At 54.8% G+C, this 24,449-nt stretch overlaps 3 protein-coding genes across 9 annotated transcripts; all 3 read right to left on the bottom strand.

The window, feature by feature from the left end:
- Positions 1 to 905: 905 nt before the first annotated feature.
- On the bottom strand, positions 906 to 10,968 carry Fxyd5 (FXYD domain containing ion transport regulator 5). Of its 3 annotated transcripts, none has more exons than XM_076552260.1 (9): positions 10,835 to 10,968; positions 10,143 to 10,203; positions 8,891 to 8,959; positions 7,957 to 8,013; positions 6,970 to 7,083; positions 5,073 to 5,150; positions 4,012 to 4,041; positions 3,855 to 3,929; positions 906 to 1,200 (listed from the first exon to the last, which is right to left on the bottom strand). In XM_076552260.1, the coding sequence occupies exons 2-9, from the start codon at positions 10,201 to 10,203 to the stop codon at positions 1,151 to 1,153; spliced, it is 534 nt and encodes a 177-aa protein (XP_076408375.1). In that variant the 5' UTR covers positions 10,835 to 10,968; the 3' UTR covers positions 906 to 1,150. The 3 variants fall into 3 exon arrangements, with proteins under 3 accessions (XP_076408375.1, XP_015856145.1, XP_076408426.1); XM_016000659.3 differs by lacking the exon at positions 10,835 to 10,968 and adding an exon at positions 10,302 to 10,741; XM_076552311.1 differs by lacking the exon at positions 10,835 to 10,968 and adding an exon at positions 10,306 to 10,741.
- A 245-nt stretch (positions 10,969 to 11,213) lies between these two features.
- Fxyd7 (FXYD domain containing ion transport regulator 7) lies at positions 11,214 to 20,256 on the bottom strand. Its single transcript, XM_006982076.4, has 6 exons — positions 20,088 to 20,256; positions 15,982 to 16,011; positions 13,807 to 13,881; positions 13,530 to 13,572; positions 13,339 to 13,379; positions 11,214 to 11,616 (listed from the first exon to the last, which is right to left on the bottom strand). Exons 1-6 carry the CDS (start codon positions 20,116 to 20,118, stop codon positions 11,594 to 11,596), a joined length of 243 nt encoding a protein of 80 aa, XP_006982138.1. The 5' UTR covers positions 20,119 to 20,256; the 3' UTR covers positions 11,214 to 11,593.
- Positions 20,257 to 20,410: 154 nt separating this feature from the next.
- On the bottom strand, positions 20,411 to 24,444 carry Fxyd1 (FXYD domain containing ion transport regulator 1). Of its 5 annotated transcripts, XM_006982078.4 has the most exons (9): positions 24,322 to 24,430; positions 23,435 to 23,458; positions 23,052 to 23,113; positions 22,593 to 22,625; positions 22,134 to 22,208; positions 21,742 to 21,778; positions 20,869 to 20,918; positions 20,672 to 20,726; positions 20,411 to 20,548 (listed from the first exon to the last, which is right to left on the bottom strand). In XM_006982078.4, the coding sequence occupies exons 1-8, from the start codon at positions 24,324 to 24,326 to the stop codon at positions 20,704 to 20,706; spliced, it is 309 nt and encodes a 102-aa protein (XP_006982140.1). In that variant the 5' UTR covers positions 24,327 to 24,430; the 3' UTR covers positions 20,411 to 20,548; positions 20,672 to 20,703. The 5 variants fall into 5 exon arrangements, with proteins under 5 accessions (XP_006982140.1, XP_006982141.1, XP_076408722.1 ...); XM_006982079.4 differs by lacking the exon at positions 23,435 to 23,458 and having other exon boundaries at positions 24,322 to 24,444; XM_076552607.1 differs by lacking the exon at positions 23,435 to 23,458 and having other exon boundaries at positions 23,052 to 23,177; positions 24,322 to 24,429.
- Between the last annotated feature and the right edge of the window lie 5 nt (positions 24,445 to 24,449).

The following is a 24,449-nucleotide window of genomic DNA, read 5'->3' as shown; positions in this document are numbered from 1 at the left end:
AGACAGGGATTCATGTCACACAGGCTAGACTTGAACTTGGGATACACAACCAAGGGCATTGAACTTCTGATCCCTCGTCTCCACCATCTAAGTTCTGGGATTCCAGGCACACTCCACCATGACTGGTTTCACATGGTGTTGGGGTTCAAATTGGAACTTCTGGCCAGACTGGGCAGGCGCTCAGATCATTCGCACACCCAGCCCAAGATTTTTCTCTTCTCGTGACTTCATTTCTTATTTCACATGGCTCAGGGCCTGCTGGAATGATTTCATAACCCCTAGCTCACTCTGACTTGAAGTTTCCGCAGCAGCATTACGCAAACCCCTGCCTGGGATCTGGTGTCTTGACTGCAGTGTGACAATGACCATAACCCTGGAGAAGCCACTTACCCCTCCCCCCACACCCTGAGCCTGAAAGGACTAGGCTGGCCAGATTTGGCTGAGCCCTGACCATGAGGTAGAGTCCAAGGATCCCAGGAAATGTCTGCCTGAGCCCGGCCCCCTCCACTCTGCTCACTCCTGACCTGGGCTCAGAGCCCATCCCAGAGCCCCCCCCCAGCCTCCCTGGTGGAGACAAAGCTTGGGGTGCCGGCTGCACAGTCACACCTATGCATGAGGTACCCTGAGGGGCAGAGGGACTGGCTGTGGAAGGTAAGGGGGTGACTGTGGACAGGGGTCCCCACTTCATCCTTACTCATGCTCTGATACCCAGATATGCTGGTTCTAACCCACGTTCTGAAAGTGGGCTGGCCCTGGGTTCTTCCTCTCTTCCCTGCACACACATCTTCCTCCCCCTGCTCACTTGATTTTCATGAGCACCTTGGCCTACTCCCAAGGGCTCCAAGCCCAGCCCTGACTCTACCTCCCACTCCCCCACCACAGACTCACAGAAGACAGAGGCTGTGGAAGAACCACCATATGGATTTATCTGAACAGATTAGATAAGGGGCAGGCAGGGCAGTGCCTGGGGAGCCAGGCACCCTCCGGGTGGGGAGGCCACCAGCCTTAGGCCAGGCTCCCTGCAGTGGCCTCTTCTTCCCGGGTTCCTTTTGTGTTGACCACTCTGTAGGCTCTTGGGGTAGAGGAAGGAGGCAGGGGATGGTGAGCAGCCGCTGTGGTATGGAGACTCCAGCTGGGTGTCAGTCCCCACTCACCTGTGGCGATTCAGGCACATCTGGGACATCTGTCTACACTTCCCACCTAGCAGAAAAGGAAGCAGTTCTCCCATGAGTCAGAAACAGTGTTGATTATCACATGCACACTGGGGACCAGCAGGGGGACAGGTAGGCCAATCCTGGCCCTCAGGAAGCTCCCAGTCCACTTAACAAACATGTAAAGGGCCAGTGAGAGGGCTCAGCCAGTAAAGGTGCTTGCGGCTAAGCCAGACAACCTGAGTTCTGTTCCTGGAACCTATGTGGTAGAAAGAGGAAACAAGGGGCTGGAGAGGTGGGTCAGAGGTTAAGAGCACTGACTGCTCTTCTGGAGGTCCTGAGTTCAATTCCCAGCAACCACATGGAGGCTCAGAACCATCGATAACTGTAGTCCCATGGGATCCGATGCCTTCTGGTGTGCAGATGTACACACAGACAAAACCCCCATATACATAAAATAAATAAATCTTTGTAGTTTTTTTGTTTGTTTGCTTTTAGACAGGTTTTTTTCTGTGTAATTCTGTAGACCAGGCTGGCCTCAAATTCAGAGATCTGCCTGGGTCTGCCTCCTGAGTGCTGGGATTAAAGGCGTGTGCCGACACCCAGCTAATCTTCGTTTTAAGAGAGAGAGAGAGAGAGAGAGACAGACAGACAGACAGACCGAACCAACTCGTGAACGTTGTCCTCTGATCTCTGCATGTGCACTGTACGCACCCACACACACACACACACTGAAATAAATAAGCACAGGTGGGACAGAACAGTCGTGCAAAGGCCCTGGGGTAAAAGGGCAGGGATGAGTTCCAAGGACAAGAGAGAGGCTGGGACCTGGATCAGAGTCAACCGGGTATGGGTAGAGATGTAAAGAAGCCCCGGGGAAGCGAGGCTATGGCAGCCCACCTGCCTCTCTGGCCTCGTGCCCTCCCCTGCCTGCCTGCGACACCCTAGCCTCTTCTCACTGTGTCCCATCAGTGCCCAGCTGTTCTGCCCTGGACCTCTGCAGATGCTGCTCCCTCCGGCCGGGGAGTTTGCAGTCACCTGGCCCTTAGGATTTCACCCCCACCTCTTGCTTGATTGACGAGGACTCTCCTCTCTTCCATACTCTGGAAGAGTGTCAAGACCTTGCACTGAGTCTCTCGTGGTGTGGGTGTGGCCCTCTAAATGTCCATCTTAGCCCTGGGGCCTCAGTACCAGGCCTGGGGGCTTTTGGTGGCCAGGAAGTCATTGGTCCGCTCTCTGTCAGTGAACCCTCAGGAGGAGGAGCTGTCCTAGAAAGATCAGCCAGTCTCCTCTCTGCTCTCTCACTTCCTGTCTTGTCATGTGGCCTCTCCTGCTACACACCCTCCCGCACCAGAGGTGGACGTGGGGTGTGTTCATCACTCTCCACTTCGTTTTATTTGAAGACAGAGTTCTTTGTTGAACCTGGCGCACACCGACTCAGCTACACTGGTTGGCTCTCTCTCTTCAGCATGGGGTGGGGGGTGGTGTCACAGACACTTGCTGCCACCCCAGGGTTGGGCATCTGAACTCAGGTCCACGTAAGCACCTTACCCACTGATAGCTCCCGAGTCCCGTGGATCCCTCCTTAAGCTACAAGCCGGAAGAAGCAGCACCTTAAGCCGCTCCTTGCTGAGTATTTGATCACAACAACGAGAAAAGCAACCAACAGAGCTCCGGTCAGTGTCAGGGTGCGGATGTGGCTCAGGTGCACAGTGCTGGCCCAGCACGCACAAAGTGATGGGTTTGATTCCCAGTGCGTCATTAACCAAGTGTGCCTATAGTCTAAGCACTTGGGAGGTAGAGGCACGAGGATCAGAAGTCCAAGGCTGAGGTGGTAGAGGTGGCTTAGGGATTGGTCACTTCCTACTTTTGGAGAGTATCCAAGTTTGTTTCCCAGCACCCATCCTCATATAGGGAGGCTCTATATATCTCGTGCAACTCCAGCTCCAGGGGATCCAACACTCTCTTCCGGCTGTCATGGGCATCGGCACTCACATGTGCACACACCCACACAGATACACACCTACACACATTTAAAAATAAAAATAAATCTCTTAAAAAAAAAAAAGATATTCAAGGCCATCTTTGGCTACATAGTTAAGTTCAAAGCCAGCCTGGGCTACATGAGACCTGTCTCAAAACAAACAGACAAACAAACAAAAAACCCAAAACAAAACACCAAAAAGTGCTGAGCGGTATGGCACACACCTATAATCTCAGCCCTCAGGAGGCCGAGGCGGAAGGGTGGTGAGTTTGAGGCCAGCCTGGACTGCATAGTGAGACCCTGTCTCAAAAAGAAAATAACGCAATCTATTTTCTCATTTCACAAATGAAGCTGGCCCTTGGCTTGCAGTGAAGCAGAGTGTGGTGGACTCTGAGCAGCCGTCTGAGCCTGCGTGTCTTCTCTGTCTGTGCCTGCTTGTCTCTCTCATCTGGGCACCACCACATGCACAAGCCCAGGAAGACTAAGATGATAAGGGGAAGCGGCGTGCTCCCTGGGAACAGCGCCCCCTGCTGACTCAGCCCAGCTGCAACCAGAAGAGGCTCCCAGCGGGGCCAGCCGGCTTCCACAGGGCAGGCTCGGAGCTGTAGGGAACCTGAGTTTGCACAGCTTTGCCCAAGGGGTTTCATGACCCTGACCAGGCAGCCCGGACCGCCCCGCCCCGAGTCTCGGCGCCCTTTCTGCCCAAGCCCCACTCTCACTGGTGAGGATGATGATGCCCGTGATGAACAGCACGGCCGCCACCAGCAGCCCCCGTTTCCGGAGAGTGAAATCATCTGCGGAGACAGAAATGGAGGTGTCGGGCAGGGGGCCTTTGTCCCACCTCCAGCGGTGGTGGGGTGGGAGGCGGTAACTTACCATAGTAGAAGGGGTCGTTCTCATCCTTATCTAGAGAGGACAGATAAAAGTGAGTCAGAGCTGGGCAGAGGGTTGTGGGGTGAATAAGTGCCGAGCAGGGAGTGAGGACACCTGAGACTCAGCCTCCTAAGCCTTAGGACAAAAACGGAAGTCCTCACTGTGACATGCCGCGTGGCTCCTGAGCCTTCTCTACTCAGTTTCCCTCTTGGCACTCACTGGCCTTCCTGCTCCCAAGTCCCACCAGACATCCACTCACCTTAGGTCCTTTGTATGAACAGCCTTTCCCTAGACACCCACAAGACCCCTCTGGCACTTCCTTAACCAGAAAACCTTCCTTGGATCTGTGTATGAGACACTCCCTGATCATTCTCGAATCCCCAATTTCATGCTCTTTTTCTTGATAAATTAAAAATCACCCGATAAAAAGTACTCCAACTATTACATGCTATCTCCCCTTACTAACGCGTCAGCTTCAGAGGGTCTCTCTATAGCCCAGGCTGTCATGGAACTTGCTATATAATCCAGGGGGGCCTCAAACTTGCAGCCATCTTCCTTCCCTGCTTCCCAGGTACAAAGATTACAGGGATGTACCACCATGCCCAACAACAGAGAGATATTTGTCTGTCTTGTTCATGGCTGCCTGAAACACACATGAATCTGTGCTGAACACACAGATGAATGGGTGACCTGGGCATATGGCTTCAATGCCTTCAGTGAGTGTGCAGTAGGCAGGAAGTGGAGATAAGGGGTGGGGGAATGAAGAGGACCACATGGGCCCGAGCTGGTCCACAACTGACCTTAGGTGTGTGAGCGAGTCTACAACGGCCAGAAGAGCCACACAGCTGAGCCCAGCCTGACTTTCAATTTGTAGAATCAGGAGTTCAGAAAGCAGCCACCTGGGCTTGTTCGGCCTTTACCCACGTGCTGCCGTCTGTCCAGTCAGACCTCACAGCGTTCCTACCCTCTGCCAGCCTCCTCCGTGGCATGAGCCTTGCAGACTTTCCCACACCGAGCGGAAACTACGGGGCACCTGTTTCTAGTCAGGAAAAGGAGGTTCTAACCTCGTGCCTCGGGTAAGTGGTGCGACATCCTGTCTTTGGTTGGTCTTGGAGTCCTGATCCCAGGGAGCGTCGTAGTACCTTCAGGTGAAAGGCAGAAAAAAATTCAGAAGACGGTGGAGGGCAGGAATGGCCACAGGGACAGACACAGAGATGTGGATGTAACAACAGGAATACATCTTTGCCTCTGGGGACAGCTACCAGGCACCTCCCACTGACACTCTGGCAGCGAGCACCTGCCTGCCCCCCCCCCCAGGCTGGCCCCTCTCCCAGAACTCTATTCATAACCCAAGCGCAGAAGCCAGGATTTCACGGACTTGGTTCCCACTGTCCTGGAGACACTTATTGAAGATATTGTGAGCATCCCTTCTGCTTTGGGACCAAAAATAGCAGAGCATTTTCTTTTTACTTTTAATTTAATTAAAAAAAAAATTGGAGGCGGGGTCTGCCATGTAACCCACGCTGGCCTCACGTTCTCTCATCCGCTTCTGCCTCCCGAGTTCTGGTACTACGTGAGGATTAGGGGTCATCTGCTGCCTCAGTCTCAGCTCAGCCTCTTTCCTCACACCTGCTGTCACCATCAACCTGTAGGAAACTACTTCCTTTCTGATTCTGGGCTGTGTGGACTTTTCCAGCCTCAAGGTGAGGAACATCGACCAATCAGAACTGCCCACTTTTCAGGCTTCCATTGGGTCAGACAAGGACATGTGAGTTCAACGGGACCAATGAGAGTCAATTTCAGGCTTTGGGCAGGGCTTACGGGAAAGAGGTCTGTGTCACCCAGCTGCTCAAGTATGGGACATCTTTGCTTCCCAGAAGCAAAGGGAATGAAGACGGTGGAGGCCTGAGGGAGCAAGTCAGACAAGACACACCGACAGTTCCTACGTCCCTTGGTCCAGCTGTGCCCTGACACCGTATCTTCAGATTTTACAGAATTGAGCCAATACATCTTTTTGTTTTTGTTTTGTTTTGTTTGTTTGTTTTTCCCAGACAGGATTTCTCTGTAATTTTGGTGCCTGTCCTGGATCTCGCTCTGTAGACCAGGCTGGCCTTGAACTCACAGAGATCTGCCTGGTTCTGCCTCCCGAGCGCTGGGATTAAAGGTGTGTGCCACCATCACCTGGCCCAATACATCTTTTTTAAAAGGTATATTTTGCAACTGAAAAGACCCCACTGTAACAGAAAAAGAAGACACAAAGGAAATCCACAATTCCATTTCTCAGCGCCCGCCAGCCCAGAGATAGGGAAAGGACAGGCAGTCGGCTTCTCTTTGCACTGGGGTAACATGCTAGAATGTTCCAGCATGGAGTTACTTGCTATGGAGCAGCTTCATCAAGGGTCTGAGAAGGTATTTCATAAAGAAGCATTGAACTTTAACTCAGAATCCTCCAAATAGCTTCACACACACACTCACACACACACTCACATATGCTCTCTCACACACACAGACACTCACACATGCACATACTCACAGACAGAAACAAACTTGCACACACTCACACACACACAGGCACTCACACATCAACTCTATCACACACAGACATACACATGCACTCTCGTTTGCTCGCTCTCACACAGAGACACTCACGCGCATGCGCGCGCACACACACACTCACAGACACACTCACATAGAGATACACACAAACACACTCACATGTGAACTCTATCACACACAGACAGACACAGACACTCACACTCAGACACATGAACGAATACACTCACAGACACTCTCAAACACAGTCACACACAGACATAGACACACACACACACACACACACCCTGAGAGTTTATTAGCAGTTCCCCAGGCAGGTGCTTAAAGAAGAGCACTTGGGGAATGCTGACCCAGAACCGAGGCAATTAAACAAAAACTCGAGGCCGCCGCTGTCAGCCAAGGCTCTACCTTCCTTACTGCTCCTGTGTGTCCCCGGATCTGTCCCTGGATTCGTGGTGGTCACTCCCATTTCTGTCCGTTGCTCGGTCTTGGTTCTGGCCACTGTCTGGCTTTGTGTGGTTTCTACTCCAGTCAGAAGAAGAGGAGGGAAGGGTGAGAGGTGAGGGATGAGACGTGCTCGGCCACAGAACTGCCAGGCAGAGTTCCCTCCACATGCTGGTACACACGGGAAAAATATCAGGTGTCACTTGGGATGGGGCGGGGACTCTGAACATCACAGGGGAATGAAATGTGTGTCTGTGGCCACCATCTAGACAACTTTTCTTTAAAAATAAAACAGAACAGGGTCTCACCGAGTAGCCTAGGCCTACCTTAAGTTTTTCATCTCCTTGCCTCGGCTTCCTGTGTGCTGGCATAGAACAATTTATACTTCATTTGGGGGGGGATTGAACTCAGAGCCTCATACATGATAGGCATTCTTTCACTGAATCCCCAGACCCTCACTGGGGGATTCTAGGCAGGGGCTCTACTACTGAGCCACATCTCCAGCGTCATTAATCATTAACTGAAGAAATGAAAAGGGACACTCTAAATTATGCTATACTCTAAGAAAAAGTACAATAATTACTTGAAAAACAACTTTTAAGGAGATACAGACCTGAGCAGGCACTGGGAGTGTCTGTAAAGATCGAGTATTCAACTTTTGAAAGTGGGTCAATTTTAAAAAAATATTGTGTTTTTAAGTCAATGGAATTGGATACCAGATAGGCTCAGGCAGCTTGTAATGCCAACACTCCAGAGGCTGAGGCAGGAGGATTGCCCTGAGTTCAAGGCCACCCTGGGCGACAAAGCAGTAGTGTCTGGACAAAATAAACATAGAATGGAGCTGACAAGGGTCCAGAGCTGTGGTGGGCTGAAGTGAGCAAGGAAACATCAGATGTCAGAGGAAGGGGTATGTGTCTGGGCCCTCCCCCCACCCTGCCCCACCCCACTCACCATCAGCTTCCCAGTGCGGAATGGGAGTGGTAGGCTGGACTTCTGGGTTGGTTTTATCTGGAATTAGGGTAATAACAGGGTCAGAGAGAGAAGTGAGAAGGGAACAGCAGCAGAGTTTCCGCAGGTGGAGACTGGAGAGTTTCCATAGCAACTCCATCTTTTTTTTTCACTGCCTGTCCATCTGCAAGAGCGGCAGGGGCAATCTCCACTGTCTTTCCTTAAGAGCTGTTTCATTGGCTTGGAACTCTCCAAGTAAGTCAAGCTGGCAAGCTCTAGGGAGCCATCTGTCTCTGCCCCCACCCACCTTGGGGTTTGCAACCACGTGCCATTATGCCTGGCCTTTTATGTGACTTCTGGGGACTGAACTTGGGTCCTTATGCTTGTGATGCAAGTGCTTTACTGACTGCCTTCAACTCCATTTTGAGGTGATAAGAGGAATTCAGGCCCTCTGATAAGCACTAAAACATGATGCCTGGGTCTCCCCTGCCTCCAGACCACTAGCAAGACTCAGAAGGCCTTCCTGAAAAAAGGATGTTTGACTCAGTTTCCCAAACCTTCCTGACCACAAACCAGTATCACTTGCTCTAATAAGAGCCCCTGGGCTGGGTACTCAGGAGGTGGATTGTGCTTGGAGCATCCTCCTCCTCAGATATCAAATGGGACAGCTGATGGGTGGAAAGATTTAACCTCCCTGGCTTTAGATTCTTCTCGATGAGAAGCTGGCTAGAGATGAACCCAACACAGAGGACCCAGAAGCCAGATTTGGTGTTAGATCCCTGACAGCGTTGAAGCACCTAGATCAGGTCATGCCTGAAGCTCTATCCCTGATTTTTTTTTTTCCAGTTACACAAACGTTAATTTCCCTGTTTGGTCCAAGCATGGTGGCATCATTACCCGCAGTGAGAATTTTATAGACCTGCATCACTTTTCTTACCTGGGACATGAGTATTCACAGAAGTCTGGTCCTCCGCAAAACTGGATGTGGCCTTTTCTGGTGTCTGCCCTGGGGAACCAAGGCTGAGCGGTCAGAAGGAGCCTCGAACTCCCTTTGGCCCCACCATGCCAGACCTTCTGAAGCCTCTTGGCAGTCCTGAAGGTCCTGACTCCCAGGGGAACCAGCTTTGGCTGGGTCACTCCATGGTCCTGAGAACACTTTAAGCCTAGCTGCTACTGCTCCAGGGCCTTTGCTCACCCTTCCAGGACAGTCTCATTGAGAGTCAGGGTGCTGGGTCAGCCAGGGCCATGGTTTCCATTCTGCTCCCAACCACTTTCTCCTTGCTGTGTGCCCTGAGCCACTGATGCCCCCACTCTATGTCTCCTTTGCCCCATCTGAAAAGTGGGGGTGCCTCACTGCTTCCCGGGCTAAACCCTGTCTCCTCCCACTGGGGTGCCCAGCAGCCCCTCTCTGGCTTCCTGCAGCCAGAAAGGACCTGTGAGGAAATCCAAGTCAGGACAGACCCTCCAGGCTCAGAGCCCAGGGCAGCTGCGCCTCACTCTAGGGAAAGCCAAAATTTTCATCTGGTCCCCAAGTTCCCCCGCCTCCAGTCCTACCACCATCTTCTCCACCTGTTACTGATTTCACCCCAACCCAGCCTTCCACTGTGTCTCAGATCCACACAGACAGCTCCTTCCTCTTCCTGTGCCCCCACATTTGCGCCCCGCCCCCAGCATCCCAGTCCATACAACAGGGCAACTAAGTGCGTGAGCTGAAGCACAAGACACACTAGCAAGTGCCGACCTGGCTTGTCCCTTTTCAGAAGTGCTTTCCAGGTGAGGGTGAGGGGCTCCTACTCTATACCCTAGCCCCACTTGGACCCGTTTGCCTGACTGTGTTCTTAGAAAACCCAGCAGTTCTGCTTTGCTGGGAGCCTGGGGTTTCCTGGCTGCCGAGTAGAAAACTGACACCCATCTCCCAGCCAAGTCAAACTCAACAAGTCCTTCTCAGCGGTGAAGGGGAGTGTGCTCAGCAGGGCAGGCTCCAGCCAGACCCTCTGCAAACAGCCACCCCAGGTCTGAAGTGTCCAAAGAGGGTGCAACCCAGAGCCTGCCTCGCCAGGCTTCGCCCCACTTCCTGGTGCCAGCTCACTGCAGGCAAGGGGCGTGAGATGGTACAGAGCATTCAATCTTCAGTCACCCACCTAGCCGCCCACTGAGATGGGGTGGTGGTGGTGGTGGGGTCGTCTTACCTCTGCTGGGCAGAATCAGGACGACAAAGACGAGGAGACACAGACGACTGGATGGTGACATCTGTGGGGTGAGTGGAGGGAAAGGTGAGTGAGGCAAGACCCCTCGGCAGCCCCACGTCCTCCTGGAGCAGGCCCCTGGCTTCAAGGATCCTCTGGTACCTGCCTCTGGGAAGGGATGCTTTTCAGAAGCCCGCGTCCCAAGTCACCATGCCCTTCTTCCATGAGCCGATCCCCAAAGAAAGCCAGAAGCATCAGCTAAGCCTGGCCTCCTGACAGCCCTGAGGCAGAGAGGCTGTTCCCTGCTCCTGCACCTCCTCGCCGCCGGTGGTGGTTCCCTGGCAGAGGAAGCCAGGGGCCCCGCGGTGTCTGCTCCCTCGGGGACGCAGCCCAGAGCGGTGGGGCCCGGAGGGGAAGAGGAAGGGTGACTAATGCCTCAGAGGAAAAAGTGAGCTGGTGTTCGGCTGCCTTGCAGGCACCACCGCACCCATGCTAGGAATATTTCAGAAGAACCAGTCTGCCCGGGATGGAGAGACTCCTCTCTGGGGAGACTGAGGCAGGAGGTGTGCCCACAGAGGAACCAAGGGTGATGCGAGGTAGAGAAGCATCCAGGTCCCCCCCCCCTCCCGCCCAAGCTGCTTCCCATCTGCATGCCGTGGCCCTCAGCAAGAGGGGAGAGCAAAAGAGGGACTTACGTCCGAGCCCAGGGTCTCTAGCCTGGAGTGTGAGAGTACCGCGTGGGAGCCGCCTCGGGGCGGAGGGTGTGGCCAGGGGCGCGGGCGCGGGCGGGCGGGGACCAGAGCGGCTCAGTCATTTCCTCTCTGGCTTCCAGGCCCCACCAGCAGGGGTGGGAGCAGGAGCGGTGGAGGGCGATGGGGGACTGAGGGCGGTGGCCTCCATTCGAGGGTCTGGGAGACGCAGATGGGGACAAGCGTACCGAGGAGGGAAAGCCTCTTGGGTAGGTTTGAAGGGAAGGATGTGGTGAGGGAAGGAGAGGGAGGAAGGAACAGGACGGCTACCTCAGCCTCCTACCCAGCCGTTGGGTGCCCACAGACGACAACACACAGACAGAACGGGAGGAAAAAAACAAATGCACATTTATTAAGCTCAAGACATGGACCCTGAGGGGACAGCCGGGAGGGTCCTGGAGAAGGTGACCAGGAGATGCAGGAGGGAGGGATACGAGGATCCCAGGGGCCTGGGGATGGACTCCTGGATCCCAGGAGCTGGAGGCCTGAGTCTCTGGGTCTGGGGTGCAAATGGGCTCTTTGGGGGATCGTCGTTGCCAAGGCCTGGGGAGGGACAGCGGGGTGCAGTGGCTCCGGCCTTGGGGTGGGTGTGGCGGCTCATTGGGGGCACACTCCCCGGCGCCAGGCTGGGTCCCCACCGCCTTCACCCGGTCCTCGGGCTCCTGCGCTGCGGCCAGGGACAGCAGTGGAGATCTGTAGAGGGTCCTACACACCGCCACCTCCGGGTGCTGGGAACAGAAGAGAACCCACGTTAGTGACCCAAGTGAGGGAAAGAACCAGAGTCCAGGGATGGTCTCCTTCTGGCTAGCCTTGGGGAGTCCTCATGTCTTCCCCATCCCCTGATATCTGGTCACCATGAGGACATCTTCATTGCTGCTATGGGCTCCATCTCGGGCCATGGAGTAAAGGACACCTAAGGCTGACCTGAATGTTCCCGGGGGTTTAAAGTCTCCTTGGAAGAAGGAATCCCCACCTCATGCTACACCCCCAAGCTCCTTTTCTATACCTGCTTTTGACAACCTGAACATCAGGCAGGCATCTTTCAGGCCTCCACTTCCCTTCCCGGACAGGCCGCCTTTGTTCTCCCACCCCGACTAGGGCTGAGCCAAACACCTGCACCCACCCTACCCCAGCACCACAAAGACACCTCTGATGTTCTTAACTCTTGTTAAGAAGACACGAAACAAGACCTAATTTCTCACCCATCCTCCCCCACAGACCCTATATCCTCAGAGTGCCACCCTTCGTCGTAAGATTTTAATGGGAAGCTAGCCTAGTGGCTCACACCTGTAAACACCCCAGCACTTGGGAGGCGGAGGCAGAGGGATGGCTGTGAGTTTGAGGTTGACACAGTGAGTTCTTTACAGAGTCCTGGACATCCAGGACTAAAGAGAGACACGGTAAGAGGAAGACAGCCCCACCTCTGATATGTTTTACTCCCCAAAGTCCCTAGAAAGGAGGTAATTCTGCTAATAAACACGCCCAAGGTCTCCCCTGTACAACCTCTCCTCACACCTTCGTCTCCCCCACCCCCACCCCATCGTTTTCCAGCCTTCTTTATCGTCTTCCTGTCCCCACACGCTGCCCCTCCACGCGCCACCCCTCCACGCGCCGCCCCTCCATGCTCTCCTCTTCTCTCTTCTACACCAGCTTCCTCTTCCCCACTTCCTTCCAGCTGGAATCATTTTTCTTTTTCTTCTTTTTGAGACACAGGCTCATGTAGGCCAGGCTGCTCTCTGACTCTCTCCATAGCTAGGGATGGCCTCAAACTCCTGATTCCCCTGCCTCCACCTCCAGAGTGTTGAGATTATGAACAGGTACTGTGCTCAGTTTAGGCAGTGCTTGGGATTCGACCCAGGGTCGCATGCATGGAGGCAAGCACCCCAGCGGCATGCCCCTCCAAACCTTATCTTTTTGTTTGTTTGCTGTTGTTGTTTTGGTTTGAGACAGGGTCTCACTATGAAGCCCTGGCTGGCCTGGAATTCACAGAGATGCACCCCCTCTCCCCAACTCACTCCAACTCTCAAGTTCTGGGATTAAAGGCATAGATTCTTGCCTTCCCTCCATCTTTAAATCTGCATTCTATGCTTCATCCGGTCGCCCTTATTCAGAAGCCCACCCTCTCTTCCCTCGCTCTCCTTTCTCTCTCCTGCCCTTCCTCTTTCTTCCCTGTGGGCCCACTGGAAGGTAGAGGGGAAGCCTGTGTGGGTTTCCCAGGTGCTAGCTGGCCCCTTCCATCCTCCCAGACTCCCCCAGCCACACCCCACCCACCAAGCTCTCTGATGCCTGCATTTTGTGGGGACCTCCTTGAGATATTGCCGGAACCCCCTCTCTGCAACTTCACCCCCTGAAGGACCCAGGATCGGCTGCAGCCTGGTGGGGCCCCAGGCTCCAGTCCCCCCACGTAGCCCTCTAAGGATCCTGCTAGCCTCCTCCAAAACCATGCTCACCTGAGGAGGGCAGTTCCGACTTACAGGATTTGCATGTTGGGCTGTGGAGAGAGAGAGAGAGAGAGAGAGAGAGAGAGAGAGAGAGAGAGAGAGAGAGAGAGAGAGAGAGAGAGAGGAAGCAGGTTAGCGGGGTGGCTAGGTTCCCCAGGCCCTATGTTAGGTCTCCATCCCAGTTCCCCAGGCTGCCCCACCTCTCAGACCTGGAGTCCGCCTTCCTGCACTTCACCTTCTTGCCTGTTAGGAAAGAGACAGCAGGGGGCAATGCCAGTGGGCAGGAAGAGACAGGGCAGGGCAAGCAGAGGACCTTCACAGGTGAGGAGGGAGTGGGTGAGGCCTGCAGGGGACCCCTGAGGATTGACAATCGGGACCTTTGCAAGTGCAGACAGACGGGGTAGGGGTGGGCAGGAGATCCTCTTAGGGTGGGGACACTTTCAATTTGGGGACCCCACAAGTGGGGAGGGCACTTACTGAGGATGATGATGATCCCCAGCACGAACATGATAGTGGCCAGGGTCATCCCCACAGTCTGTACGGTGGCATAGTCTGAGGGAGACAGCGGGAGGACCTCAGGGCAGGGCAGCTCTCAGGCCGGCCCAAGCCTCAGGTCAGTGGCCCAACAGGACAAGAAATCTGCCAGCTGAGCCCCCAACTCCACCAGGGACTTGGGGAGAACTCAGATTGCCTGGGCCAGTCTGAGACCTCTGTGCCTCTCTACCCTCCACCCTCCTTCCCAATGCTGCCCTTCTGGATTCTCACACGGGACACTAAGCCCCATCAGTCGCCCCTTCCCGGGTCCTCATCTGTCCTCCATGGTCAGGGCCTAGACTATCCCGGCAGATCTCTCTATGGTATTGCTGCCCTGCCCCCACTCTTCCTCCCACAGCCACAAGAACTCTATTACTCCCAGTCAGATCGGGGCCTGCAGAGGCCTCCCAAATGGCCCCCACAGTATTCCAAGCAAAAACCAAGATAAATCAAGATTTGAACCTCAGAGTCGTAAAATGACTTCTGATTATTTCAGTGCACGAGCCCATTAGCCCTGGTCATAATCTTAGGTGGAGATGCTGAGTACCGCTTGTTATTGAGACAGGCAGCAGCCTCACCTGACTGACAGAGTCCGTCTAGCTCTGATATAATGAATGAGAGTTCTCAGTGGATGACCTAGCCCTGATCTTACTGAGGCTTCACACACCCTTCTCTTCTCACCAGTCCCCTGCTTAGCTACATAAACCCCCAATCCTCGAGCATGCCAGCCATCACCTCAGGACCTTTGCACTAGCTGCTTCCTCTGCCGGAAGGCTCCATGCACCTGACTTCCTCACCAACCTGTGGGTTTAACTGAAACGCTCCATTAAAAAGTCTCATGGCCCCAGCTCTCTCTAACCCCATTCCCTTTCTTTCTTTCTTTCTTTCTTTCTTTCTTTCTTTCTTTCTTTCTTTTTCTTTTTTGAGGCTGGGTCTCACTACATAGTGCAGACTGATCTCAAACTCACAATCCCATTGCCACAGCCTCTTGAATGCTGGGAAGAATTATTCTTGTTTGCTGTACATGTGTGATGAATAGGAGGAGAGCATGTGGCTGTTAGGGCAGAAAGGCTGGTCTAGAACCTCGCCATGGTGTCCCCAGAGTCAGGTGTGGGGCCTAGCATCCAGCACACACAGGCGTCACAGGGAGGGGACCGTGGAGCTCTGGTGCTGATCAAACATTCATCAACAAACAAAAATTGCTAACAAAAACAAAACCACACACACACATCCCCAAGTCCCAGCAGGGTGTGGTGTGGCCGCTTTGGCCGGGGACTCAGGGACAGCCTCCTAGCAAATCAGTCAATATCTGATCTGAGGCCAGCAAGGAGAGGAGCCCTAGCTCACTGTGTGGAGAGCTGGGGGCGAGGAATCGTGTTCCTGGCAGAAGGAAGAGTAAGTCCAAAGGCCCTGAGGTAGTAAGGAGCTTGGCCTATGAGAGGGTCTGTATTCACGAGTAAGGACAGAAAATGGGGGGAATTCAGGCTAGCTCTCAGTCTGCCAGACCCAGGGCTTCTGTGTCTTAGGGATGAGAGAAAGGCATCATTATAGAAACTCTTTCCGTAGTCCTCATAGGTGGGAACCATTACTATACCTTATTTATAGGAGGGTCCAGAGGGGTAAAGTTGTTTGCCCTAGGCCACACAGATAGGAAGTGGATAAATTAAGATTCGAATCTCAGAGTCGTTTTATGACTCTCCCCCAGCTGCTTCTTTGATTAATTCGGTGCACGAGCCATAGTCCTGGTCAGAATCCTTGGAGGTGCTGAGTATTATTTGCTACTGAGGCACGCAGCCGCCTCCTCTGACTGATGTAGTTTATCTAGTACTGATGTAATGAATGCATTTGCCCTTCCCAGTCTCTTCCTAGTCTCCAAAGAGGGAGCCTTAGGCTGGGGCTTGCCAGTCCCAGTTAATCTCTACCCTGAACCCAAGAGAAAACAGGCTTTACAAGGCTCAAAGCCTCCATCAGGGGCTGGAGGGTGTAGGAGACCACCTCCCTCCCCCATTCCGGCTCTACCTTCCACATTTCCCTTTGAGCCAGTGTCCTGTAGTCCCAGCTGAAACTACCCTTCCATTCCAGCCCTAGGGCAACCCCAGCACAAGATCCAACACTCACCATAGAAAAACGGGTCTGTTTCTTCGGGAACTGTGGAAAAGAAGACAGAGAAGAGGGGAAAACATGTTTCAACACTGGCTTTCTGGATATGTTCGAGGACCAAGATGGACCAAGCGCTTCTTTGTATGGTGGATGATACTGCCTCTCAATAGAGCACATAGGATGCTCTCCACACCCATTCACCCATCAGTCAGTGCCATGCCCTGTGCAGTGTACCACCCACCCATTTGTACATGGCAGTCCTGGTCTTAGACCCCTCGGAGTCATTCTGTGAAACACACACACACACACACACACACACACACACACACACACACTGGACCTATCAGAGCCCAGTCTCACAAGAGGACCACCAGATGGACGCATTGGCTTCCCCAAAAGATTCTCTCAACCCTCCCAGTCATCCAAGGGCCCCTGAGGCCACAAGGCTGCCCCATGCAGGGTTCTCCCGTCTGCTTAGGCTGTCACCAAGTCCAGTATGGGCAACCTGTGCTGACTATATTCTCTATCATTTAAGACACCAGCAGTTTGGAGAGTTGGGATCAATCTTGTGGTAACTCTGTGCTCCTTTGTAAATGAATCATCTCCATCATGTGAAACATAAGGCCCTTAGGTTCCTGAGGTTGGGTTCCTCCAACCTCAGAAAGTGCGCGCGCGCACGCGCGCACACACACACACACACACACACACACACACACACACACACTTCTCACCTTTGCCCTAAATCCCTTTTAGCAGGCTAGGAGAGGCAGGCATAGTGGCCCACATCTATACCCCAGCACTTGTAAGAATGAGACAGGATAGAGACATCAAGGACAGCCTGGGCTACAAGGAGACCCTGCCAGGTAGAGGGGGAGCTCAGAACATCCTTCCAGTGTAAGATGTGCGCCCTGGGCAATCATGGTAGCATATGCCTTTAATCCCAGTACTAGGGAGGCAGAGGAAGGTGGATCTCTGAAAGTTTGAGGCCAGTTAGTTCCATACTATCTGAGACTGCATTGTGAGACCTTGTCTTTAAAAATTAAATTAAAAGATGTCCACCCTGTAGCCGGTCGGTGGTGGCGCATGCCTTTAATCCTAGCACTGGGGAGGCAGAGCCAGGCAGATCTCTGTGAGTCCCAGGCCAGCCTGGGCTACAGATTGAGTTCCAGGAAAGGCACAAAGTTACACAGAGAAACCCTGTCTCAAAACAAACAAACAAACAAACAAACAAACAAACAAACAAAGATGTCCACCCTGCTCTGTCAACTCCTCCCTGCAGCTCTCACCACTCTGCCCGGCCTACAGCAGAATTCTGCAGCTTGTGCCACTAGAAAGGGGGGCGGGTGATGGCACTGGTGCTCCCCCTTTCTGGGTTCTCTGGGACTGGGTGGGGTCATGTCTTTCGATCTGACCCATGAATGCTCAAGATGGTGAGTGCTTTAGTTGTCTTTGGGGTGTGGATGCCTCCTGCCTCCATCCACACGTCCCTAAGTTAGCAGTGCGTCCTAGTGGCCTTCCTCCCCTGAGACCTTTGGCACTATTTGCTACCAATACTACTTGGAGCCCAAACTGGCTGATACAGCTGGCTATGAGGCATGACCATAAAAAGCTTTGGTTTATTTGGTGTGTCCTTCCCAGGTCTCTGTCCAGGCTCTAAAGAAATCCTGGTTTTGGTGCTGATGTGTCTTTAACATTTGTCAACTGAATTGTTGTTTGGGGAATGTGACTTAGATTTGCTTCACCCCCCCCCCCCCAGAGGATCTCAATATGCAGTCCAGGCTGCTCTTAAGCTCACATTCCTCCTGTCCCCGCCTCCAGAGTGCTGGCATTACCAGCATGCACCACCGCACCTGCCTCCTGGCTTTTAGGGCAAGAGAGGGGAAAAATACGAATTTCCCATTTGTGGTGGTGATTAAAAAAAATAATAAAGCCCAGTAATGTTTTTTTAAAGAAGTTAATCCTCGGGAGAAAAAAAATCTTAAATAAACAGCAGTAAAAGGAACATTCTAATACGGCAAAACTCAGACGCATACAGCCGGACCCTGTGTCTGAGGGCCATCTGGGCTGCATTTTAGCCTCACCACCAGAGGGTGGGCAAATTGGTCTCTGAAGCTCAGTCTCAAGAAGTTTTCTGGAATGAATGAATGAATGAACGAACGAGTGAATGAATGAGAGGGCCTCCAAGGCTGCAGGTGATTGCATCAAAGACAGGTATTGGCCTGTCTCTCAGTCTCCTGGCTTTCCATACATCCCTTCTCCAGATGACTGCCTGTCCCAGCATCTTGCTGGGCTCCTCCAAAGATCCCCTGCGGGTCCCTGACCACCGCAGTCTCAGTCTTCAGGGTGTGGCTGGGTTAAGGGTGGAGCCAGGAGGCAGGAGAAGCAATGTACACCACTCTTGGCCAGTTGCCAGGGAGAGATCAAGAAGGAGGTGGTTGCTATGGTAACCAGGGCATCTTGCGAGGTGATTGGGGTCCTGGCACTCCAAGCTGGGTGGGGTCCTGTGTAAGGTTTGGGGGATGGGCCAATCTTACCTCCCCTCTTTGCCCCTGCAGACATGGCTTCCGGCCAAACTGTCTTTGCTCCCAAAAATAGGGTCCTAGATCCATACAGGTATGCTCACATCCCCGTTCTGCTCACCCCTGATTCTCCCTCTTATTCTCTGACAAGAACCGCATCTCCCTTCTCTCCCTCAACAATTCATTAATTTGTTTCCATAGGCTGCCTGAGAAGAATGCACCGGAGCTTTTCCTCCCCCGGGGTTTCCCAAGTCCTGCGGTCCCCTGTCAGGCTGTGACAGGGAGAAGGGGATTGGCGAGGCATCTGCCCTCCCATCTCTACCAGTCTGCTGCCATCGATCCTGCTAACCGCCACCTCTGCGAAAAAGAAGCCCTGGGCTCCCGCCAGACCTGCTGGTTCAGCCCTGCCCCCTCTCCCTGGGGTGGCTCCTAGCCTCTGCAGCCCCTCACCCCCCGCCCTGCCTGGGATTCTGCAGCTAGGGCTCTGCACAGCAGCCTCTCCCCCCGCCCCCCCCCCCCCCGCGCGTTTGCTGGGAAAGAGGAAAGGGAAGGTGCCGTGAGAATGGAATTGGGGTTCCCTCCACCGCTAGGGGCTCCGCAGCACCCCAAGTCCTCTGCATTGCCCGCACTCCTGTTCAAGCATCCTACCCCTAGCTCCTCTGCAGAGGACCGGGCAACAGAGGGAGATCAGGAAGCCAGGGAGTCAGAGAGTGTTTAAGAGGGTGCACGCAGATCTGGGTTAATGGGTGCTAAGTGTAAACCTAGTGCGGCTGGATACAGGGGGACGAGATGTGTCTCCGAGATGAAACCATAAGTACATGTGGGCTGGGGAGGGGGGGTCCCCGACATTCCATTCCCACCATGCGGATTCACCGCAGTGCTGCAGCCCCACCCGTCCCCCCTCCCTCCATACTTGTCTATGTTCCTCTATCTCAGTGTCTCTACATCTGAAAATCTGCCTCTCTTCCTTTCTGTCTCAGTATCTCTCTCTCTCTCTCTCTCTCTCTCTCTCCCCATCTCCGAGAGACTGTCACCTGGGTTTTCGTGCCTCTGGCTCTCCTGTTTCCCTTGGTCTCTACCTCTTTCAGGTTTTCTTAGCCCATCTCTTGTCACACCACCACCTCCCTCTTCTCCCTTCAACAGTCCCTCTGGTCCTTTAGCATCTGCCTGTCGGAGTTCAGTAAATACCCACACTACACAAGGCAGTCTTAGGATAACGACCCCTTTAACTGGCCCACCTCAGGGTGCTGAAGTCTTCCAGAACCTCAGTGGCTGCAGATCCATCAGCTCCCACCCTTAAAGCCCCATCTCTTCCCGTTAGCTTCCACCACTGTGCTGGACCAGGCACCCGGTTGCCATAGCAACCTGTCCGAGCATCCTTTCTCTTGGGACTGTCACTCTCTAATCATAGGTCCTGTACAGGGTGCCCAAGAAACCCCAAGGGGTGTCAAGGAATGTGCTCCTGGGCTTCCACCCATGATAGGGGCAGACATTTCCCCTCCCTTTTCCTTCAGTACGGGATCCTCCCCACATCCTGTCCCCTAAGCTCTTAGATCCAGGATCCCCCACCTCCGTGCTAGCACCCATTCCCCAGGCGACGCTCACCGTTTGTGGGGCTCTGGGTTGGGGTGGCCATGCTGAGCCCGAGCAGGGGGCTGCTGAATGCTGAGGCAGCGAAGGCGCGGCTGCAGCAGCTGGAAGCAGGACAGACTGATGTGGGGGGGTAAAGTGGGGGAGCCCTGGTAGGGCGGGGGGCCTGTAGCCAATGGGGGCCCGGGAGAGCCCGCCCCCGTCCAGGCCATCCCCCCGCCCCCGCCCCCGCCCACTGCTGACGTCCCCGCCCCTTCCCCAAGGGTGGGGGCGCCCCCTGCCGGGGCCAAGGGGGCTCCCGGGTTTTCGCGCAAGAGGCAGAGATCAACCAAGCGCTATCAAGAGGGAAAACCGAGTTTTATTGGAGGTCTTAGCAGTAAAAGGGGTGTCCGAGAGGCAGGGCTGAGGCAAGGGACGCTGGAGGTGGCCACGGGAGAGCAGCTGGGTGGGGAGAGGCGTCAGGTGTCAAGGGGGTCCTGTGGGGGTTGAAGGGAGTGAATGGCAAGCAGAGACCCCAAGCTCTCCTCGCCACACTCCCACCACGGCACTGTGCCCCTCTGCCTCCCTCCGTCCCAACTTCAGCCCATCAGCTGCAGGACCTGGCTGAGTCTCCTGGAGACAGGTGGAAGGTCTACCGCCTGCGGGTGGACAGACCTGGGGGGGGGGGACACAAAGAGTTCAGGGGCGGGGCGGGGGCAGGGGTAACTCCCCGCCAAACCCATCGTGCTGTGCGCCCAGGAAGAGGGGTTCTTGGAAACAGCTGCCCCACAAACCCCCGCCGTGTCCACGAACTTACGGCGGATGGAGCTGCGGAAAGTTCCCTCCTCTTCGTCGGGTTCCCCAGTTCTGGGAAGGGACAAACAGAGGAATTCGGATGGACCAGGATGGGCAGCCGCTTCCGAGAAGCCCCAAGTGCAGGCCTTATTTCCCGAACCGCAAGGGGGACTTGGATACGGGAAAGGTCCATCCAAGAAGCGTCCTGTTTCTGTTCTGGGGTGCGGCAGGAGGTGCTCCCAGCCGGTTGGGGAAGGGACTTGACATTGTTGGGGAGAGGGACGGTCACAGGGTCTTGGGAGACGGCCCTGATGGGACTTGGGTCCAGTGAGTGAGCCTAAGTCACCTCACCTCCCCGTGCCACCGTTTCCTCATTTGCAAAACGGAATTGATGGCACCCATCTCATCCAGGTGGGGTGAGGGGTAGAGAACAGGGAAGGAAAGGCGCCTGGCGCGTGGTGCGCACTCACGCACGCTAGAGGGTCGGTATGGAGGCATCTGTGATCGTCTCAGCACGCAGAAGGCATGCCTACGTTGCCTGCGCTTGAAAGGTTTATTTCGAGAGGGATCCTGCGCGAGGATGGGGACTGGAGCTAAACTGGGCCGCCCTGTGAGGTGATCTCATTTCAGCACTGCTGCTCCTGCCCAGCTTCGCCTCACTGTGCTTGAGTTTCCATCTGCGGGGCTGGTGGGAGCCCAGCGCCCCCACTGGCTGGGAGCTGGGCCAGGCAAAGCGGGAGATTGACCATCGCTCGGGGGCCAGCAACTTGGCTTGGGTTTGGCACATGCTCAGCGCTTAATACGCGTTCGACTGCAGGATGGGTGCGCTTGCCGCCTCTCCCCAACTGCCTCTCCACTGCGGGAGGAGCGAGGGAGGCCCAGAGGGAGCACTCACCTCTGCTGTTGGTTGAATTTGCACCGACATCTCTTGCCTGTGGAGTGGGAGGGTATAGGCTGAGCTTTCCTCGTACTCCCTCATCTGCAGGCTCTCCTCCAAACTGGGGAGGCCGCGGGGGTGGGGCGTGGGGCGTGGCTGGAGGAAGGGTAGGGTGTGGGGGCGTGGTCGAATTGGGGGTGTGGCCTCGTGGAAAGGGGTGGGAGTGGGGGCGTGGTTTGAGGTGGGCGTGGTCTTGTGGGGCGAGGCTGGAGTCAGGGTGGGATGTGAGAGATGTGGTTGGAGGCTGAGCCTGTGCTGGGCGTGGGTGGGGCAAGCTGTGTAGGTTGTTGGGAGCTGACTTGGGAGGGAAGGCTGGAGGCGGGGCCGAGAAGGCAGGTGCAGACACTCACTAAGGATGATAAGGATGCCCAGGATGAAGAGGATCCCAGCGATGGTGAGGCCGCCGATCCTCAGGGTGTGGTAATCTGTGGGCAGCCCAGAGGAGAGTGAGCGCAGGGAAGGGGGTTCCCATGGGTAAGAGTATGCAGGGCCAAGGGGAGGGGAGAGCAGATGTGTGAGAGAGAGCAGAGGGCAGGGCAGAGGAAAGAGGGAAGGAGGAGGGGGGTGGGAGGAGAGAAAGGTTGGAGAGGAGGGTGCCACCAAAAGTGGAGGCAGTAGGGGATGGGTGAGACAGGGGGATCCAATAGACAGGCAAAGGAGTCTAAGACACGGAGAGCAGGAGAGAGTGGAGAGAGAGAGAGAGAGAGAGAGAGAGAGAGAGAGAGAGAGAGAGAGAGAGAGAGAGAGAGAGAGAGAGAGAGAGAAAACACACAGGCCTTCTCTCCAAACCCCATAGCAGTTCCCCTCACCGTAGGTAAATGGATCGGGTTCCTGTGGACCTTCTAGAAAGAAAAATAAAAATGAACATTTGAGTATCTCTTGGCGACAGGGAGAACCATAAGAGGACCCTTTGGGAGCTCTACCTACCTTCTCGCACTGGGAGTTTGGGTGCTACAGGACCATAGACAGGCTGCCAGACTATTCTGTGTTCTAGCAACCTCCTGTGGTGACCCAGCATCCTGATATCTTACAGGTTGTTCATGTTTCCATCAGCCAGGGACCCAGCTTCTATCCACCCCACTTCTGCCTAACTCGGGCATCTTCCTCTCTCCCCCAAATGCCAGCCGTGACCAGAGCCTGCGTGGCGATGCCTGCTTTCCTCTAGCGTGGATTCTCTACTTTGGTGTCTCCCACTTGGTTTTCTGGGGGGCCTTCTCCTCCCTCTGGCGCCCACAGGGCTGAGATGGAAGGCATCTCCTTGGACTCACCTGCACTGGCCGTGAGGAAACACACGCAGAGAGCCAGGATGTGGCCGGGAGATGCCATTGCCCTAGGGAGTCAGCCAGGGTCAGGGAATGTCCTCTCCCCTGCTCTCCTCCCCGCCTAGAAAGGGCCTGAACCCACGGGGTTAAGTCAAGGACAGCCTAAGGACTTAAGGAGGGAGTGTAAGCCATTCAACTTAGTTGCCTGAGAAACAGGGGCTCCCCTGCTTCCCAGGAACCACGTCCCCAAAACAACTCCATAACGGGAATCTGGAGACTCCGCAGCATACACAAGAACAAGGCGGGGTGGGGAGACACACATACAGGCCTCGGGGGGCCTCCCACGGGCCACTCCCATCAACATCTGGTCCCCGAGTCCCGAAACTTACCCTTGTGAGGGAAGCAAGCTGCCTCTGGACACAGGTGGAAATGCTGAGACAGACAGAAGGACACGCCCAGCCCCACCTGCCCGACACACCTCAGCAGTGGCCGCTCTGCACCCGGACAGTCCCGCTCTCCTGCCCCCGGCTGCCTGCCCGCTCTCTCCCTGACCCTGGGTATAAATATCTCCCACTTCACCCTGGAGGAATTCGCTGCACACAGGCCACCATGGCAACAGCCCCCCCTCTCCCAACGACTCGGGGGGTCCTGTATAACACTACTGGGGTGAGGCTCAGCCAGGAGCCACATCCCCACAGGCTACCCTGCATCCTTTCCTGGAAGCTGTGAGAAAAGGGGGAAACACCCCTCCTTTTGGCCTCCCCCGGTGACATCTTTCATAACAAGACAACATTAGACAAGCGCATGACAAGAGGCCCATGCTGGTGCGCCTGAGAGAAGCCAGTTGTTTGGTTCAGGGACACACATGCGAACACAGACACACTTATACATGGACGGACACACACACACACACACACACACACACACACACACAACGGCTGTGGCTAGAATGGGGACAGACAACACCCTCTTCCCAAACTGCTGATCAGAGGAACCTAGGGTGTGGACATAAGCACATACTCCTCCGGGCCTTCTGTGACAGAAACAGACCTGTACAAATGAGTACACAAGCCTCCCCCCGGCCAGGGGTCTCACACAGCAGCCACTGAAACAGGGAGGAGTCACTGCTCCGCCCCTGTACAAACCGTCCCCACACTCTCCTCCCTCTTGGGTCAGGCCTGCCTGAGAAGCCACAGGCTGGCCACTCTTGTTCCCAAAATAGGCCTCCCAGCTAGGGGAGCAGAGAGGCCTGGAGGCAGGGCTGGGGGACGCTCACCCCATTCACGCTGTCCCCGCTGACAGAAGACCCCCAAATGTCCAGCTGTGCACCCGGGGAGCTAAGCACTTTGGACCCCCTGGCCCAGAACTGGACGCTCCACCCCCGCAGGCTCCCCTCCTGGCCCT

Source organism: Peromyscus maniculatus, chromosome 1, assembly GCF_049852395.1.
Source record: "Peromyscus maniculatus bairdii isolate BWxNUB_F1_BW_parent chromosome 1, HU_Pman_BW_mat_3.1, whole genome shotgun sequence".
Lineage (NCBI taxonomy): Eukaryota > Metazoa > Chordata > Mammalia > Rodentia > Cricetidae > Peromyscus > Peromyscus maniculatus.
Note: the sequence above shows the minus strand (reverse complement) of the source record. Positions and strands in the feature narration are given on the sequence as shown.